Source organism: Coturnix japonica, chromosome 23, assembly GCF_054131305.1.
Source record: "Coturnix japonica strain WE chromosome 23, WE-NBRP24, whole genome shotgun sequence".
Lineage (NCBI taxonomy): Eukaryota > Metazoa > Chordata > Aves > Galliformes > Phasianidae > Coturnix > Coturnix japonica.
In genome coordinates this window covers 7,950,272-7,970,370 of record NC_140685.1, presented here as the reverse complement: position 1 = coordinate 7,970,370, position 20,099 = coordinate 7,950,272, and the positions used below count along the sequence as shown (strand labels likewise).

At 35.9% G+C, this 20,099-nt stretch overlaps 1 protein-coding gene across 29 annotated transcripts in view; it reads right to left on the bottom strand.

Moving 5' to 3' along the window:
- The window catches only part of BPTF (bromodomain PHD finger transcription factor), a 45,456-nt gene that overhangs the window by 19,859 nt on the left and 5,498 nt on the right, over positions 1-20,099 (bottom strand). For 25 of the 29 annotated variants that reach the window (XM_085523014.1, XM_085522993.1, XM_085522994.1 and 22 more), the window contains exons 2-18: positions 15,279-16,101; positions 12,491-12,714; positions 11,459-11,659; positions 10,813-11,001; positions 9,161-9,331; positions 8,856-9,031; positions 7,623-7,978; positions 7,231-7,362; positions 6,799-6,928; positions 6,375-6,510; positions 5,791-6,000; positions 3,103-5,521; positions 2,512-2,636; positions 2,171-2,299; positions 1,737-1,887; positions 945-984; positions 101-353 (exon numbers count right to left, since the gene is read on the bottom strand). In XM_085523014.1, coding sequence (XP_085379140.1) covers positions 101-353; positions 945-984; positions 1,737-1,887; positions 2,171-2,299; positions 2,512-2,636; positions 3,103-5,521; positions 5,791-6,000; positions 6,375-6,510; positions 6,799-6,928; positions 7,231-7,362; positions 7,623-7,978; positions 8,856-9,031; positions 9,161-9,331; positions 10,813-11,001; positions 11,459-11,659; positions 12,491-12,714; positions 15,279-16,101 — 5,865 coding nt within the window. The remainder of the gene's footprint in view (positions 1-100; positions 354-944; positions 985-1,736; positions 1,888-2,170; positions 2,300-2,511; positions 2,637-3,102; positions 5,522-5,790; positions 6,001-6,374; positions 6,511-6,798; positions 6,929-7,230; positions 7,363-7,622; positions 7,979-8,855; positions 9,032-9,160; positions 9,332-10,812; positions 11,002-11,458; positions 11,660-12,490; positions 12,715-15,278; positions 16,102-20,099) is intronic. The other 4 variants (XM_085523021.1, XM_085523020.1, XM_085523000.1 and 1 more) reach the window with 4 other exon arrangements.

Below are 20,099 nucleotides of genomic sequence, written 5' to 3'. Positions count from 1 at the left end.
TGCAGTTATGCTATATTCTGGAGAAGATGGAGGTGCTGGTTGTAGGTAGGATGCCTGTATAAATTCCTTGTTAGATTTTCTTTCCAAGATGAATAATTACCTGTTGAAGACTGGCCTTGTTTAACCCAAGTAGCAAAAGTCTGATGGAAATTCTTGTTCTGTTGGAATGTTACTGTAGCTGGAGAACCCACTTTTGTAGTGAGTACTACTTTGGTTCCAGTGGGAACTGGGCCCGCTAAAGGGCCTACCACAACTTTCTGTGGAGTTGAGACTGTACTTGTAGTGCTGCTGGCTGTCGTGACAGTGGCAACCACACCTGCTACAGGTATCTGCTTCTGTTGTTCCAGCCGTTTCTACAGAATTCAGAAAAAAAAATTTCAGAAAAAAAAACTCAGAAAATAAGATTTTTCAGACTTTGTAAAATAAATGCTGTATTGGAAAATAACCTTGGTAAGATTTCAGTTCAAGTTGTAAATGACTGAAGTATAAACTGTTTGCATATCTTAGAGCACAAGCCTCTTTACTCTGCTTACAGAACTCAACTAGTAATTTTCATCTCTAAAACCCTCAGATTATGTTAATTTCACTACACGTTTTAAAGAAAACATATTAATTAACCTCAGATGAAAAGATGAAAAAAACCTCTTTGAAAAGTATTCATCTTTATTTGGCTTTGACTGTGTACATAAAGCCACCATGTACTTCAGTGACGCACCATGAGAGTTCATTACTGGCATTCCTAAGTCTACAGCTGCTTAGAGCTGGTCAGTCTTTTGATTTTTGTGTTATTAAAGCACAGGAAAAAAAATGGAGTAATATTCCAAAGTCAGCTGTACACCATGACAGCTCTCCACTACAGCACAAAACACTGCTGATCTTAACTGGAGATTGGGGCTCCCAGCCAACCCTTGCTGTTTAAGTTGAGCCGCCTTCTGTTCACTAACCTTAGCCAGTTCAACTGCCTGCGCCTTTTCCTTCTCCACCCTGCCAAAGACACATAACCAGAAAGAAAGTTAAAACAGCACATAAATTTCAACCATCAAATAGTATTTCAATTCATCCAATTGAACTGCTCTTATAAGAACAAACGTCAAGTCTGAAGATCACTGAGAAATGGGTTATGGTTTTTACAGTATTTTGAAATAAGCTATTGAAAGTGCATGCAACATTCCCAAAATACTCAGATTTATGTGACAACCTAAAAGAAACTACTAATCAAAACTGGAATTTATAAATACATCCGAGATTGCAAATATGATGTAACATACTACTATATTATTTTTCATGGGACTCAAAATGTTCCAATACTCAATACGAAATATTGTAAATACTTTCTTTTAAATTACTTGAATATTCTAAGACTGAATTTACCTTTACTTAAAAACACACAAATGCAATAATGTTGTTTTACAGAAGTATTTACACATACTGTTTAAAGTCAAGCAAAAGCATTACAGTTATAGCCTTTAAACAATACAACATTGATGACTTCATAAAAATGGAATTAATTTAACACATCTGTTAGATCCGCATAAATTAAATTTTAGTATTAGCAAATAATTCAGCTTTACAATTTCATGCTTCAGTATTACTAACAAAAGGCACAGAAATAAAAAGCAACACAGATCAGCATTAACTGACTGTGGCTATCAAGTTTGTGCTCTCTAGTGGGAGCTTTATTTAACATACACACAAAAATCAAAACTTTCAAAGAAAGCTTATTTGAGTTGGTTTACCTTTCAGCAAATGCCCTGATCTCCCATAATTCCAATTCCTCCTCTGCTACCCAACTTTCAATTATAACAGGACCTGTTTGCTTGGGTGTTTCTGGCCTTTTTGGCCTTAGTGCACTTGATCGAAGTCCCTTCCTCTGGGGTGTTGGAGTTTCTTTAGAGAACAGTCAAAACATACACATTAAGCTCAATCATAAGAGAACTGAAGTGTAAAACAAAATTTAGTACCTTTTTTAGTCTTATTTTAGAAACAGGAATGCCTTTCAGCTTCAGAGAAGTCAATATTTTAAATGTATTATCTGTTTCATATAGTAGAATAAATAGTTCATGTCAAGCTATGCTTGTTCCTTTGATGGTCTGAATTAACATAAAGATTTAGTTACCTTAATTTCTGTAGAAGCTTACGAGGTAGGGGAAAAATGTATAAACAAACATACCTTTTGGAGCCTCTGGTACACCAATGGGACAAATAATTTTTCTTATACAGTATTCTGACCGGATGCCATATGGACCAACATCTCTTCGCTTAATTATTTCTGTCGTTGTAATTTCAGTTTCAGTAGTTTCTAAAAGAAATTAGTCCCAACATGTTAAGAATGGGAAGGGAATCCCCAATCAATCCAATATACTCCAGGTAAAGAGCAACTACAGTGCAAACTGTTGGCTATTAAAAAAATACATGTAAAAACAAATTAATATCAAGCCTGGAACAAAAGTAACACTCAATATTAACAGCACTGACAGCCATATTCAGAAACTCCAAAATTTAAAGGAATACCTGTACGTGTAGTTCCTCCCCCAGGCGGAGCTTTTGCAGCCATGTCATCCCATTTGAGACATGCCCACAGTAATCGCAACATAAGGCTCACTCCAGCCAATGATTTTACTGTCTGAAGTCGGTACCTGCCACAAAAGTATTAAGTAAATTTTAATATCAAAATGTATTTATATTACCTAACTAATCCAATGACATGTTTCCCATTCTACCTGTATTGAACAATACATATGTTTTTAATAACAAACAGCAAAATTTAGAACAGCTCCCATCTAGCCATCTATACGAGAGGTTTTGATTTTGCAGCTCAAAGTGCTCTTTGAGATTCCAAGAAGGAAGTTCAGAATTAAAAAGGTACGAGAAAGTCAGGTTTGAACAACAACAAAGACAGTACAGTTATTCCATCATGTAAGTAAAATTACTGTCATTTCAAAAATCCTAATTTTTTTGTGAGCAAGAGGAAAGATTTTCCACTTGGACTCAAGTTAGTGAAAAAGTCACTTCTGAGCACAAACATGTGTATCACCTTTACGCTTAAATCCAGTTAATTTCATTCCACCCTAAAACTTTTCCTCTGAAACAGAGCATACATACCTCCAAGTGATCCCAAAAGTTGGTCTCGGGGATGGATATGGCCAGATATCCAATGCAGGCTTTGCATTATAATTGAAATAGGGAACTTCTCTGATCCCTCCTCTTCTGGCTAGCTTTTTTAAGTCATCATTGGGTAAAACAAATATACTTTTTTTACTGCTTTTGGTTACAAATTTTCTATATGATGGCAAGGCAGTTCCAGAACGTGTTTTTTTGGGTTTTGTAAATTTCATCAACTTCACTTTGTCTTTCGTAGAGTACTCTTTGCTGACAGTCATGGAAGTAACCAGCGTGCCTTCTGGGGTGGACAGTGAATCAGTCACTGTTGTTGTAACCACTGTTTTACGATGTTCTTGTACAGAAATGACATCAACATTACTGTCTGTAGCCGGAGTGGTAAGCTTAGTCACAGTGGTGGTGGTAGTTACAGTGGATATAGCACAGTTTTCTGTAGATGACACCACTGCTGTTTTCTCATCATTAGAAGCTAGAGTCTCTGCAACTTTAAACACAGTTTTGGATTCTGTAGAAACAGTTGATGTTGTGGTGGTCACTTCAGTAATAACAGTTTTTATTCTACTTTCTCCATTAACGTCTTCTGCTTTGTATGCCTGTAGACCATTCTGATCAGCAAAGTCACTACTCAAGCTAGATTCCTCACATGACATTACAGGAGATGAAGCGACTTTCTTATCCTCAGCATGTTCAGTTTCCATAGATTCTGTTTCACTGCTAAGATTATTTTCTTTACAGAAATCACGCGTTGGTGTTGAAGAAGTATCAAGAAAGGAAGACCTCTGAGGAGAAAGATGCTTTTCTTCAGTTTTCTGCACATATTTTGTGACTTCCTCTGATGACTGAATAGTCTTTTCAGCTTCAAATTCAGGTGAAGTCTGCAGAGATGACTTAGGGCTCACAGCACTTTTGTCAACACTGTCCTCAGTTGTGATGTCACCATTCATGAATGGCTTTACTGATGATTCCTTAGAAGTCAATGATTTCATTTCATGCTCTGGAAAGGATTTATTAATATTATTAACTCTTGGTTCAATATCATCTCCTGCTGTTGCTTCATAGGTGACTTTAACTAAACTTTCATTATTTGACAGTACACTTATATCGTTGTCTTTGCCATTCATTTGAAATGTTGATTTATTTTTTTCTAAGTCCATTTCAGTTTCTTCATCTTTATTATTCTTTTTGTCAGTAACACTATTTAGATTTGCTTGATCAAGGTATTTGTTTATGGTATTTGACTCTACCTTCAGTTCCTGACCTTTCTTTTGACCATTAGCTTCAGTCAGTTGAGAGCTCAGTAGTTCCTCATCAACTTTCACCCCATCCTCACATTCCAAAGTTTCACTTCCAAGGTTTCTTTCAGAAATAAGCTCCGTTTTAAGTGGTTCTATTTCTTTACTAACTAATTTCTGGTGAAACACAACCTTGTTTTCAGATTTACTTTCATTTTTTCTTGGAGTAATGTCTTTCTCCAGTTCACTTTCTTGAACAGACAGTGGTTCAAAATGGCTTTTTATCATACAATTCTTTTCTGGATCTTTGCTCTGTTGTTCAGAATTCCCTTCTGTATTTGTATTTTCAGACAGAGCACCTTTTCTACAGCTGCTTTTAGTTATCACTGGCTCTGAGTTTTCACATTCTCTCTGAGATACTCTGGTAATAGGTAGTTTTTGTTTCAAAGGCTTTTCATTTGTTTCTGAATCATCCCATTTGACTTTACCATCTGTATTTGTTTGTTTCAAGTCATCGACAAAGGAACTCTCACACTCTCTAACATCTTCTTGTACTTGACTCTTATCAGCTGCCACAGGTTCAGAGTTGTTCTCTTTGATATCATTCTGAATAGACTTTTCACCTTCAGAGGATTGAAGCGAGTCTTCATCTGGAAGCTGGCCTTCTCTTTTTGACAGCCTATTTGTAGAAGGTAAAGAGAGCTCATCTAGCTCACCAGTTTTCATACAAGAGATGCTGCTGACTGGCAAGCTATCCTGTCCTGTATTGTCACTTTGGATTTTATCTGAAATAAAGGTTTGATTTTGGGAAGACGTATCTGATTGACTGCCCTCCTTTACTTTTTTCATTTGGAGTTCATTTAAATTTTTCTGGGTGCTTAATGATTGAATGCCTCCATTTTTAGCAATAGCCTCCAGTTTCATCCTTTCTAGACGCTGTTTTTCTTCCAGTGTAAATTGCTTTATTCGCCTCTCAAGTAGTCCATCTAATTTTGATGACTTTACTTTCCTCTTGTAGCAAGTCCTTAAATGAAATCCCTCACTGACGTTGATTATATCAAACTTACAATGACTATCCCCATCTTTTATTGAGGATTCAGTTTTCATGTCTATATCCATAGGTTCTTCCTTGATGACTTTATAATTCTCACCATCGATTTCTTTCTCCACTGTGAAAAAATAATTCTGAATAAGTTCCTTTAATAGTACCAAGTGTATTTTTGCATTAAATACTAATAAATAAATGCACTTTGTAACATAGTAATAAATAACAAAAAAAGAAAAGAAAATGAAAACTTTAGACAGTTCAACAAAAGATAATTAAAAGAAAACAACTGAGACATTATAGATGTTCTCTAGTAGTTATTCATGAGGTCATACGCTTCTACACAGAGTATTGCAATGAATAGATGGTTTTATAATGATGTATGTATATCACCTTTGTCTCTTGCATTGTTTTCAGAATTTGTATCAACTTTTTCTTCATGTGACTTTTCTTCCTTCACTTGTGCTTTCTCTGTTGCTTCTGATGTATCACCTTTGTCCTTTGCTTGAAGATCATGAGAATCTTTCATTCTATCTTTCTCTACTTTTACCTTTATCGGACCTTTTCTTTTATCCAAATTGCATTTTTCATCTTCATTCTTTGCTGTTAACAAATTAAACGGTTTCAATTATTCTAACGTTTTTTCCCTTTAATCATCTGCTACATTTTAATACCCACTCGCACATCTGCCAATGCAGAAAAAAGACGTACGTATACGCATCCATGTATTTAGATACCACTTTTTAGGTTGTGATTATCTACATATTTTCCTGTCTTTAATTTACAGAATCTACCAATACTACACAACTTCGTAATTGTAACAATTTAATGTAGCTAAAAAATATCCATGAGAACTGAACTGAGTGTATTAAGTGATGACAGATTATCAATTTTATAATTAATGTAAATTATACAAATAAGCAACAAATGGGAGCGTGTAAAATTTTTTAAAGATTCTAATTAATACAGATACTTACTTGGCAACAACTTTCTGTAATTTGCATTGGTATTTCCAGGTAATTTGGGCATAAACCTGTGGACGTGTGTTTTACTGATCCAGCTCCAGCCACCATATCCTGTTACTCTATATTCCTCTCCTTTTTGTTTCCAAACCTATTAAATATTTTAAATATATTAATTGTAATCATGATTTTTGCTGCACTGTTGATGTATGCATTATTAAAAAAACTAAGATGTTTTAAGTTTAAATTTTTAACTTTGTAATTTACAGAATTTTTTGAAGCAAACTGAAGTGCATTTAAATTGAGCATTCAAGCTCAATTTCAAGATGTGTCTGCTGGTAATTGAATCAATTCTGTCAAAGTAAATCTAAAACTATTTCCTTTATTTATCAGTAAGCTTCTGTATTTTGCATGTTCTTCATACAAAATAAAACTTCACCTGATGTTTAACAGGAAATGTATATTTCACCCATGTAGCTTGCTGCATTGTTTCTTCTTCTTCTTGTTTTCTTTCTTTTTTTTTCACTTTCTCTTTTTCTTCTCTTTCTATTGCCGTCATTCTGCGTAATCTAGCACGTATAGGTTTAAGCACATTTAAATATATTTAAGTGCAGGATCTTATAATAGGATACAATAAATCAAACAGCAGTCTATACTACCCATTTGAATAATTTTAAATAGTTAGGAGGAAAAGCTAATATCAGGTTACATGCGTGAATTGTAACAGGAACACCACTTTTTTGCTTATTCCAATAACACAGACATAGTTGCCTGCAACTGTGCCTAACAGTAGATACAGCTTTAGTAATTAATAATAACAAGTTCCTCTGGAAGTATAAAATTTGAAAATGCACATATATTTATTTTTTACCTAGTATGCCCCAAGGATTCCCGCCAGATTGGCAACATGACAACTGGTTTAATTGCACATTCCAATATAGCCAGAGCTAGTGCAAATTCTCTAGGTTTGCTGCACATCTGAACAGCCTTAATCCAGTTAGACCTAAATTGGAGACAAGATAAAAACGTGAAACATATACATGTACTAATACAGCATGCTAAGTCAATTAATGTAATAGGATAAAGCCTCCCATGTTTTAATATTTAACTCAAATGCGCAATCTTCAATCATTCATCACAAGACTCAAACTTATTCTATTTCAATATACTGAAGCATAGTGCTTGGAAATCACCAACTTGATAAAACAAAGGCCATAGGTTCATTCATACTATTAGCAAAAACACAAGAGAATACATCTTTACCTGTGGGAAGCCCAGTTAGGGTGAAGGAACGACGCTGGGATATTGTTTTCTAGCTGAATAATAGTTAGCCTTAAAGTGGATACGGTAAGAACCTTGGACCCATGTACAGACCCATTCCATTTGAACTCTCCAGCAGTAGTCAGACAGAATTTATGTGAGAGATGCCGTCTCTTGTCATGGTCTTCCCTGTGCTGGTGCTTGTTCAGTGCAAAGGAATTAGTGGCATACTGATTATGATAAACACGGTATTTCCCCTCTTGACCTAATTTGAAATAATTGTTGATATTTCCTTTCATCACAATTTCCCTCTTTGTGTTCATTCGGGAGACTTCACCTTGAGAGTTGACTACCAGAACCTAGTTCAAGAAAGAATGATTTCACAAGTTTAAAATTTAATTCTTATAAGGCTTCAACTGCCTATATACAAATTAAAAATATAAAGATACGTAGCATTAGTTTGTAAAAGCAAGTAACTGTCTCATGTCCTCGCACTCACTGCACAAAGAACTACAATATTCTCAAGAGCAACACTTGGAAAGAAATGTTGCCTCTTCAGCAATTCAAACAGGAACCTGTTTTGCTGCTCTGAATTATGCCTATTGTTGGCTTTGGGAAAATAGCTAAGCTAAACTGAAATAAGCTTTCTGTGAAACACTTTCAGAGTAGATACAATATGGATAACTTCTCATAATAGAGTTCCAAACCAGAGAGCTTTCATTTCAGTCTGCAGCAAGGAGTGCTACGATTTTGCAATGACTATTTTTAAATTAATATAATCTGCCAGAACAGATTTTTTTTTCAAATGAACTGGAAACCTGGTTATTACTTAGCTACTCAAACAACAACCAAATACAAACCACTACTGAGTTACACTTCTGGCATAGCAGTTCCGAGAAATTTGAAGACAGAAGTGGGAGAAAACGTATATAACTTACTACTGGGTATATAGTAAACAATTCTGTAGCTTGTGACCAGCACTTTAAAGTCAAGTACATGCACTGAGCCACTGGTATTCCACAATATTGATAGCAACTTACACAGCAAGAGCAAACGAAAAGGAGGAAAATTGTGTCTTGTGACACAATGGGTGGTTATTAGAACTTCCTGTCAAAAAGTATCCTTCAAAATCACTTTTTTTTATAAAAAAAAAAAACAAAACAAAACAAAACACACAAAACACAGTTTTACAAAACAGTTTTCATTCTTCCCCAAATTTTCCAAAAGTGCACAAACCTCTCTGTTTTCTTTATGTAACTTATTTGCTTCATGTGCTGCAGCAGCAACCTGCTGGCTTTTCATCTGGCACAACTTGCTATCTGGATTTCGTAATCTTGTGAGCATTCGTGTTGAACCTGGCGTCCCTTTTCCAGCGCCTGGAGAATCACTTCTTTCACCATTAGTTTTCTCTCCTGTCCAAGAAAAAAAAGGTATTTAAAACAAACTTAAAAGCTAAAAGTTTTCTGTTGAAGTATGGAAGTAAAGATAAAAGACAAACAGCATGAAAAATATACAGACATTTTTCCTTTATTTGTTTTTACCTATGTCCTCTGAAGTCTGCGATCCCCCCTCTGCATTTTCAGCATCATCAGGCATCTTAATGGAGTCATTCTGCACAGAGCTGAGCTCACTACTGTTGCTGTTTTCAACATCTGCCTGTGGAGCTGCAGCAGGCGCACTGCTGTTGCTTGGGATCATCTGACCAGTTTCTTCTACAAAAGAAGAACTTGATTTTTAGTTTCCCCTCTTGAATTGCATCAATGCAATTTTTTCTAGTTTTTGGTTGATTTTTTTTTTAACTAAAAAAATAAAAGTCAGATGAACATCTTTTGATGGACTGCAAAGAAATACCCATATGATATTTATTTCCTACAGAGCACTGAATCCATGGATGTTTTTGTTGTTGTTCTGTTCCAAGTGGTTTCTATAGCTCTGAATTAAACCTTAAACTTTCTGTAACTGATATATAAAACATATTACTCTACGTATTAATTATCTGAAATAAAATTTGTATTTTTTTCCCCTTTCTATATACACACATGCAGTGAGCCCTTTATTGAGATTTTGGTTTGATTTAAAAATGTAGATTAAATGAAATTTAGTGCTCCTGAAGCCTCTATGAGTCTTTCTCTTGACCATATCACACTTTAACAAAGCAAACCATTCTCAGTTCCTTTCCCATTTTCAATCCTATCTTCGATCATCTCCTCCTCTTCAATGTATTGATTCTGAGGAGTACCACCAATTTCAATTCCATTGGAAACATCTTTTCAGATCTCCTCTTCTACAAACCTGAAATATCAGCTTCTCCTAATATTAACATTTCTCCTAATATTAACATTTCTCCAAATATTAACAAAGTTTATTACAAAGTTGAGATGTATTCATATGAAGAAGTTCAAGAATTTTTGACTTGGGTAAGACTACAATTAATTCAGCAGGAGAGAAAACATTTACTACTACACTATTCCAAAAAAGCTGTCTGCATTACACATCTGAACATTATAACAACAGAAAACATATTAAAGTTGCTTAGAGTAACTTCCAGTCACACTGTAGGCTTGAGAGAATATCATTCTAAAAGAACACTTTGATAACTTACATTACAATGGACCAAATTCTATTTGTTACTAAATCTAAAAATCTTTCTTAAACACGATGTTATCACTTTACAATCATTGACATACACTGACATTGACACACATGCAAGTCTTAAATCTGTTTACAGCTCCTGTCGATCATTACAATTTTTATCCTGAAATCTCAGTGCAACAGTTTACTCATGTGAATGAAATTATTTTATTAGTAACTGATGTAGTGAATGACAGATTAAAATAATAAGAGCCATTAGCAAATCAGAACTTGAAATAAACTTTGATAGGATGCTAACAACCATTATGGATCACTGTGCAAAAACAAACTATAAAGACAATAGAACATAAAAAGCTTAGCCATAGTCATCTTTGGAAGGCATGGAAACAAATGATAATGTCATGGAGGACCACAAATTTCCAGCACTGATTGCAAGAAAATTAACTTTGAAATGTTAATGACAACGTAGCAGTAAAGGATGGCACTGCAAGCGAACAGCATGAGTGATATACGCTGTGAATGGTTTTAGTGGACAAACCAGATAGAAAAACTGAACAGATTACCCAAATTACAGAGGCATCAGTAACAGTGCCTTCTGTACCTGAGAGTTCCTGATGGAGCTCTGATGCCACCTTCTTCTCTGCCACGTTGTTGCTATCAGGGGTTTCTGACTGACACCCCATTGCGTTCTTCCCTTCAGAGCAACTAGTCTCTCCTGCAGAAGGATTTGTGTTGTTGCCGTCAGTGCTCGATGTCAGAGAGTTACTTTTATCCCCAATGACTGTTGCCTCTATAGTAAAACGCACAACAAAACTTTAGGGATATTCTTTAGTATGTCTTAGGTCGTCATTTGGGGTCACTCATAGAAAGCAGCTTTATTAAGGGTGTCTAACTATTTCACACTGTTGAGATATTTTTTTCCCTTCCCCCCCTTTTGTCTCCTGCCACTGGAAAGTCTTGTCTGAAACTACTTAATTCAAGTAAGGAAAACAATGTTTAAAAAAACGCAGAAATACTGCTTACTACAAGATGTTGATCACACTCTTTCAACGACGCCTGTACTTCAAGCTACAGCATCTTGAAATTACTTAACAAAAGAAATAATTATGATATACAACCACAAATCAGCAAATATTGCTTAAAAATAAAGAATCAGACAACATGCTAGCTTGAAAAATGTGAGGACCTTAATTAAACTATCTCCTTACATAAATGTAGTTGTTAAAGCACAATCACAGTTCCTTTACCTTCATTTTTTACTTTTTCTACAGCTTGCTCAGCAGGTGTGTCCTCAGCTTTATCTTGGTCTCCAGATTCTTCCTTTCCTTTCTCACCATCTGTCTGGTCATTCTCAGCATCATTTTTGGCTTTTTCTGCCTCCTCTGCTGGTGTGTTTCTGTCCTCCCCTACCTCTCCTCTTCTTGCTCTGATAACATCCAAAATTTCATCTACAATAAAATGCACTTCATCAGTACACACTAAGGAGCACCTACAGAGCTTATAAGCCTAAAAGAGCATGGAGTAGATACTGTTTCCTTTCATTTATGGTCAAAAAGTAACAACCAACTTTTCAATCACTATTTCTTCCTCAGAAGAAACAAATCTGAAGGTCTAATAATGATTAATTTCTCAAATTATGCATTTATATAGTGATGACAAGTTCACTTCTAAAGCAGAATATCAAACTTTCATGGCCCTCCCCAGAGCCTCCACAGATTTACACGGGCAGTCATCGTTTCAAGGTACATTAACTAACCTCCAGCCAGGAACTGCAAGGCAGACAGCATTCCTTTATACTTTACATAATATTGGAGCAAATATCTGAGCTTGAAGTTTTTTTACTATTCCAACTCCTACTGAGTTGTTAAATGTTTATGAAGATAGAGAGTGAGTGAGAAAGAGAGAATAACATAGTAAATTAATTAATTGACAGCCAACTCCGACACATGAAGTGATTACAATCTGGCACACCCTAAGCATATCAAAAATTTGAATCATTCAGGACATCCTGGAACACACGATACGAAGGCCTACAAGTCATCACTATACAGCCATGCTGGTACATCTGGACTCACAGTCCAACCGTGGCTAACAGGAACAGAATTAATACAGGTACTGTCCTAGCTTCTTGTATTCTTTTTTGAATACAATTTTAATAATACACCGAAAAGAACTTACATTATCAGTTTGGGTCAATGAACATTTTACGATAAAATAAATATAAGCTAGAATTTGATTCAAAATGCAATACTCACTCCCATGAGGCAGAATATGCTTACCATTTGCTGCAGAAAGGAAAGACTTGTTGGTGCCCCTAGCTTTGTTAGTAAGGTCTTCTGTTACATCCATGTGCCGATGAATTTCTTCACGCATTTCTTCCAGAGTTTTGCATAGGTCAGCTTCCCAGTAATCTTTGTCTAGGCATTCAATTAACTCTGCCAGCTGAATCTTTGTGCTATAGTACCAGACTTTCTTATCTTTCTCACTTTCTGAATCTTCCTCTCTACAAGAGTATTTTAAAAATATTTTAATATCGGGAGAGATGACAAAAATGATTATCACCCTACTTTTATTATTAAATATTAAATGTCAATACCTGAATGCAAATAAACCAATATTAATCACTTCTTTCACTCTCGTTATATTTAATATCATTGTAACTAGCAATCTACTAAGTCCCAAATAGTGTGCAATGAAAGAATGTATAACTCTAAAATCCATAAAAGGTTTTGCTTCTGACTACAAATTCAGGAAATCTGAAGGGTAGAATTTTACTTTCATAAAATATTTTATATTAACATCCGTACAGCTTTGATGACACCCTTAAGACTGTCCTTAGTCCAGAGCTACAAGGTTCCATTAGAATGAAACAGTATTAGCTGTTACCTCCAGTTTCACTATGTATTTCAAGGACAAGCTTTCAGTACTAGTAAAAACACACTGTATTGCAAGCCAATAAAGCCCAGAGGCATCGGCCCACAAAGAAAAAGCATCCTACAGCAAAGACCCACTGTTTGTATTTCCACACACCTCATCCATTAAAAAAACATTCAAAATAACATTCTAGAAATGGTCCATGAGGTCATGAGCATTTTTTTTCCCTTCTTCATTCTTAGAAGGTTTTAAGCACAGAAGTTCTCTTGAATTAAAGGCTACCACCACATTAGTAACAAGTTTGAGAGTTTTCTCTCGACAGTGCACAGGCAGAACATCCAAGGGCATAAACTGGCTGCTCTGTACACAGCTGAATGAAACTTGTCTTTGGTCAGATCTCTTTTCAAGGCTCATGTGTGAGCTTGTGGAAGCTTACTACACTATGCTACAGCTGCAGGGCTACCAGGATGCCTCTGTGCCTGTTTGTTACTCTGATTCCATCAGCAGGATTTCAGAAGTTTTTAATCCACGCATTTACTCTTGTCTTGGTGAATGTCACAAATTTTTCATTCATGTTTTGAGACATTTTATCACTAACCAAAAATTCAGAAAATGGAAATTCCAATAGTAATTTTTCTTTTGCTGTATTGTTTATAGTTCCCATCCATGTTGATATGCAATGAATTAGCGAAGTGTTTTCTAGTTAAATGAACCCCAATTAAGATATAAAACTTCCATTAATAAAACCTAACTTATCATCACTTATGTCAGTTCCTAAATCTATAATGGTGAGGAGAATAAAATCATTTTGCCAGCACAGTGGAGCATTAAGACAAGCCCATCATTACAGCAAGGTTTTCCTTGCAAGTTTGAAAGGAAATTACAAAAGCCACGGGCAGAAAAGAGATAGAGATTATCCTTCATCTGTCAACCTCCTCCTATATTACTTTACTCTTTCGTGGTTACCAGAGGAGACCCCTCTTTCTTTGCCCTTTGGAAGAGAAAAGTACTTTCATTGTACTTGCAACAATCTCACTAAGGTTTTACACTCAAAATCTTTAGTTTTTACTAGGTTTCCACCTCAAAATGATTCTTTTGCGTTTAGAAAATTCAACCAACAGGACAAGTGAGTAATGTTTAATCAAGACAAGAGAAGAGTCTAAATAAATTTCCATGTAAAGAGAACAACTGCCTACTACATGGAACGAAAGGAGACAGAGCACTCCCTTATGGATCAATCAGTTATGTTACTGCTTCCAGACCCGCACTGACTCACAGAAAGCATCGAGGAATGAGACACAAAAACAAAGCTCAGTTCAGAAGCAGCACAGCTACACACATTAGTTTAGTTAAAAAGTAGTAAAAGTTTTCCCAGAAACACAGCAAAATGCAAACAAACCCTAATGGCTTCTCAGAAAGACAACTCAAGTGCATTTGCATCAGTGGTTTAACCCAAAACTGGAAGAGCTACCCACACATGAAGGAAACTAACTGCAGTAAATCTGCGATACTTGTTTCTGTAGCTATGCAAATCCACAACACATTCACATTCTCAATGCATATTCAAATTCTTTATCCTATTTAGTACTGGTGTCTCCTGAAATTTTGATTCCAGAAAGGTTATGCTAATACTGCATAAACTTTGTATCAAAGCAAACAAAAATTAACATTCATTGGGAAAATTGCTTGGAATACGAATTCTTCACAACATTTTCCAACACTCCTTTACATCCAGCCCTTTCTCAAAGAAAAGATGCCTGAAAACCAGAGAGACAACACATGGGCAAACTACCAGTTTTAGTCAGGGATAAAACGTATGTCAATTTCGTACTATTTGCTGCACTGAAACAGAAAACAGCAAGAAAAGAATTAAAAGGAATGATCTGCTCATTTCTCATAGGTTAATTACCTCATTCTGAAATCACAGCAGAAGCTGACATCATCAGAATGAGAGTACAAGACATTTCACTGGAGGGGGAGCCTAAGGGACAAGTAGGATTTTTTGCAGAACTGTGAAGGTACAAGTGGGACATCACTATTTAAAGAAAGCATTTTCTGAAATACCACAGTTTCACTATAGGGTTTCTCAGAGCTATCTTCGTATGCTCTGTATGTATGTATGTAAGTATGAATACATCAATTCAAAAGCAAGCAATAGATGAACCACAAGCTCTAAATGTTTACTTTACTTACATAATGATTCTTCTGTTCAGGAACCAATATTTTCTCCTGTGCCTGTCATATCCAATAGGTTCATGTCGGATGTATGGTTTATTTTTTTGGATTTCAGCGACGCAGTCAGTCACTCCAGGCACCTTATGTGCCACGCAGACTTCACACTGCCACTCATCTTCTGGTACCTCTTCAAGAGGTGGTTTCACACACTCTAAATGGTACACAGCCGAACAAGTTTCACAGCAAAGCAAATCCCCAAGTTTGTGACAAACCCTACAATGATCGTCATATTGAATAACACCTTCTGACATTAACTCTTCACGTGCAATGTTTGTTGTAAGAAACTGATCCACTAAGAACTGCAGAACCTTGATTTTATTCTCTACTGGTCCATAAGGATAGTCCTCTGTCTCTTGATAAGGAAGAACATGATGGTATTCCTTGTCACTCTCACAATATACTCGCAGAACCTCAGGCCACGTCATTCCATCTATGAAATACAAAGTGGAATTAACGCTATCTTTGAGGTCAGCAGGTCCAAAGGTAGTATTTGAAGTGTCTTCTTCACGTAAAACTGCTTTTAAAAGCACTATATGCATCTCTGCCATAAGTGTGCACTGCTCTTGACTTACCAGAGCAGCACAGAAGTCCTCAAAACGAAAAGGAGAAAGGCGTAAAACAGTGCCAAAGTTCCTTAGTACCTCATAGATAGCAATCACATTCATGATGTGCTCACTAGGCACCATTAAGTCCTCTGAGGATTTAGGAAACTCCAAAGGTGGGATATCCTTTTCTTCCAGTATTGGAGAACGAGGACGATGCACTCTTTGTCGTCTCCTACCTGGAATTAAAAACAACAGTAAGAACTTTGCAATTTCCAGATCAACAAATTACAATATCTATTATCAATGACTGTGCTAAACAGGCAAGATAGATCTATTAAATCTTTAAAATGACATCTACAATTTCAAAAATTCAAAATAGTTAAGAAGACAAACATTTTCCTCAGACAAAATATTAAATTAGAAATTCTCATTTTTATTCAGTAATACCAGCTAATCATTCCTTCTAGGAACGTTAGCTTTCATTTTGAAGAATTGAGCTTCATGTATTTTGTATTCAAACACTGCAAACTGTTTTCCTACTGAACTGTAATGCATAGGAAAAATTATTTCAAGCAGATGTCCCAGAGCATCAATTTCAACTGAATTAAAACACAAAAGAAAACTGAAATCCCTTTATCTACTGTTGTCCTTCTAGAACTTTCCTACTGAGAGCCAACAAGCTGGAAAATAAGTCAAATGAGTCATGTATGAATATGCTGTGTTAGATAAGATGCCACACTTTCCTGTCTTTACTTCCACTATCCTAAATGCCCAGCAAAAGGAAAAACACAAGAGGAAAATGTCTGCCATGTGGTGTTAAAAGAAGTATGAAATATTCAATCAAAATAACGAAGTATCCAACTACACACAACTATTTCACAGCTATCAATTGAAGTCTTAGGATGAACAAACTAAACCCACATTTTCAGTTTTTATACCTAATGAAGTTTGGACAATCTCAAACTATTAAATCACCATCTTGGCTTAAAAATCAGGAATGGAGATTCAAAATGGTTTTAAGCCTTCTGGTAAATATGCGGTGACCTAAGTAAAGAATTACATTTTTAATTTATCAATTAAAGAAGTTCCAGTCATCTTGTAAGTTATAGTAATAGTGCTCCCTGGCATTTGTTCAACCCACTCGACTTCCTCCCACACTTCCTCTGTAATGATAGGAAATAAGTCTAATGAGGTAGGGTGGTGGAGAATGAGAAGATAAGCTATAGCACATAGATCCTCAAATACAGATCTCAGTGAATTTGAAAATACCATTATGAAAAATTCAATGGATTGGGGGGGATTTAGTAGCTGGAAAAGGAAGAGAAAAACTGCCTTTAAGAAAGAGTGTATACATATTTTATAAATAAAAAGATGTACAAAAGAAATCCTGAAATGATTCCAGAAGAAAAAACAGTAACTGAGCAAGTACAGCCAGACAACACCAGCACAGCTTTCCCTTTCCAACTTTAAAGGTGGGAACGGAATCTTAGCTACAAGCTAGACGCTGAAAAACAATGTTTCAGAAAACCAAAGGCCAGATGTTTCCATTACAGAAGCAATGGGTCAACATCACCTGCCTATAAAAATACATTTCCAGGTTTAGTATAGTTTGAGTTCTGCTGAAAATGAAAGTGTGTTTGTGTGACTGCCCTTCAGTTTGCTGCTGCATGTATCGGTGGAAAGTGTCTGACCATAGCAAACACAGCAAAATATAAGTGTTTCACAAGCAGGCAGAAGGCATACATTCCTATAGCAAGAAATGTCCAGGTTAAGCCCAAGTCTTCTTAGCTGTATGTGCACAAAAAAAGCCACCTTAATTAAAAGCCTCCAAAATACAACACACATTCAGATGACACTATATTAAGGTCCTGAAACTTCCTTCAGTATTGCAGGATGGTGTAAGACCAGACCCAGTAAGAGGTCATGCAAAGGCATCACAGATATTCCAGAATCACAGCCCACGTGCCACAAAAAGCTGGCACAGCTTTAAAGTAGGATTCTTCAAGTGTCCACAATTTTAGCAGAAAAAGATATTTGGTCTCTCACACGGTAAAAGTATAAAAGAATCAGCCCTTGAAGAAAGCAAGTAGAAAGAATGATGGCCCTGATTTGCCTAACCGAATCAGAATCAACACCAAAAGACCCAGAATCCCACCAAGAACAACAGCTTCAGGCAGATAAACTACAACAAATGAACGTTGCTGAAAGAAGCTGCCACGTATGTCCTCTCATTCTTTGAGATTTTCTACTCCAAGAACAAAATCACAATTCCTTCTTACACCTTTTCATCCTTCATTTAAAAAGCAGACCAACCAACCATTCCTTTTGGTGTCTCTTTCACTGGGGGGAAAAAAGCAACCACTGATATATTTATGTTACATCAGACGAAGCAGCAAGAAAGGAAACTTAAAGTAATGCATTCCTACTGTTTCATGAAAACATCCTTAAAATGCTCTCTAATATTTCCTTTTGAAAAGGAAGTGTAGTGGCTCAGGTAGAGCTATGGAACAAATGCTATCAGGACTCAAAGTACATCACTAAATACCATAATAAAGGATTGTACTTTGGTGCAAGCACAGCGTAGTCAGCTGACTGTATTATTCACACGACTCTCCATCTCCCATATGAAACATCCTACACACGTTCATGTTTGCATTGGCACACAGCAGACATTTCAGAAGTAATTATAGTATCTAATAGGTTAAACAATAAGGAAAAAGATTGCATTAGAAAATGCATACCTCGTTTGTGAATTTGGCATTATGCCCCATGGCACCTTATCACTCAACATTCCCACTCTGTACTGTAAAATCACACACCCTACCACATTCAAGTTTGAGATGGAACAAAGACCGAATACATCCACTTCTGTTCCATCAATTCCACAGTTTTATTGTGAAGGGCAAACTGATCTTCTGCCAGTAGCCTCCTGCTGCCATGACTGGACTATTTACAGCATCCAGAGCATCTTGAGTATCTTAGCATTATACATTTACCTAACATATACTCCTTTTAAATCACACTCCTTCACTAGTTGTCTCCAACAAAGTGGTAAAGTAGTCTGCAGTAATTGCCTCTCCCTATTTGGAATTTTCTAGTTGAGGAGATGCCTGTAATTAAGATTAAAGAGTAAACAATTTTACTCTCATGGTACATTTAATTATAGATATTGATAATTGTAGTCTACACGTACCATAATCTATTAAAATAATTTATATTATAAATATTTAAGGAAAATACACTCATTATATTTGAAAGAAACTGAAGTTGTTGAACAGGTGAAGTCCATCTAGTCTATTCAACTTCATTTAAATACTGACATTTTGAAATTTAGAAATGAACAGAAGTTGAAAAGGAGCAAAAAAACTTATCTCCATTTACAGACTGAAAGCCTGCACCCCTCAGACCTACTATAAATTAACACTTGAGGATATGGAACTTAAAACCTCACAGGCACACACAGCACAGAATTTATGCCAGCAAATGAAAGGGTTCTCAATTCATCGTAAGAAAGAAGGAAGATTGAATTTTGGCTTCAAATTCCACAGTTTAAGTCAAACCATGCTATTCCCATATAAAAAATCCATCTTTAGTAAAATAGAACTGAGTTAGACTTGTCTCTCAGGGTATGAGTCACTACAGAAACCTCCCAACATAAAGACCAATTGGCAATTACACGATCTCCTGATGCACGAGCCTTTAGAGAAGACACCCTCTGCTATGTTTTACTTCCTCCTGTTTGGCTTTCCATCACTTTTCTAAACCTACAGCCTTATTTCTGTTCAGTTTTAATGCAAATACAAAATCAGACATCTCCCACCCATATACTACTCTGCATCGTTCAGATTTCAAATGGGATTGCACAGCAACACAAGTTCTTGCTGGATATCACTGAGAAAACTTACAACGTTTGATAAAAACCCCAAGAAAACATTTTGAGTGTTTTTTTCTTTTCCTCCCTTTCTCCCAGCAAACTGGATACAGCCACATGTTTGTCACAGCAATATCCAGACCAGTTCCTTAATTAAAAGTCAACCTCTTGGGAAAGTATTTGCTCAGCTGACACCAGAGTGGAAAGAACTGTACAGTGAAAGTGAATCAGTTTAACATAAAATAAGAATTGTTTAAGAAAAGCAGCAACAGAAAAATTAGAATTATTTTTCTTAGGATGGGTGAAATTTTTCCAAGCACTTTGTTCCTTTTGACACAACAACGAGAATGTTTCTAAGATTCA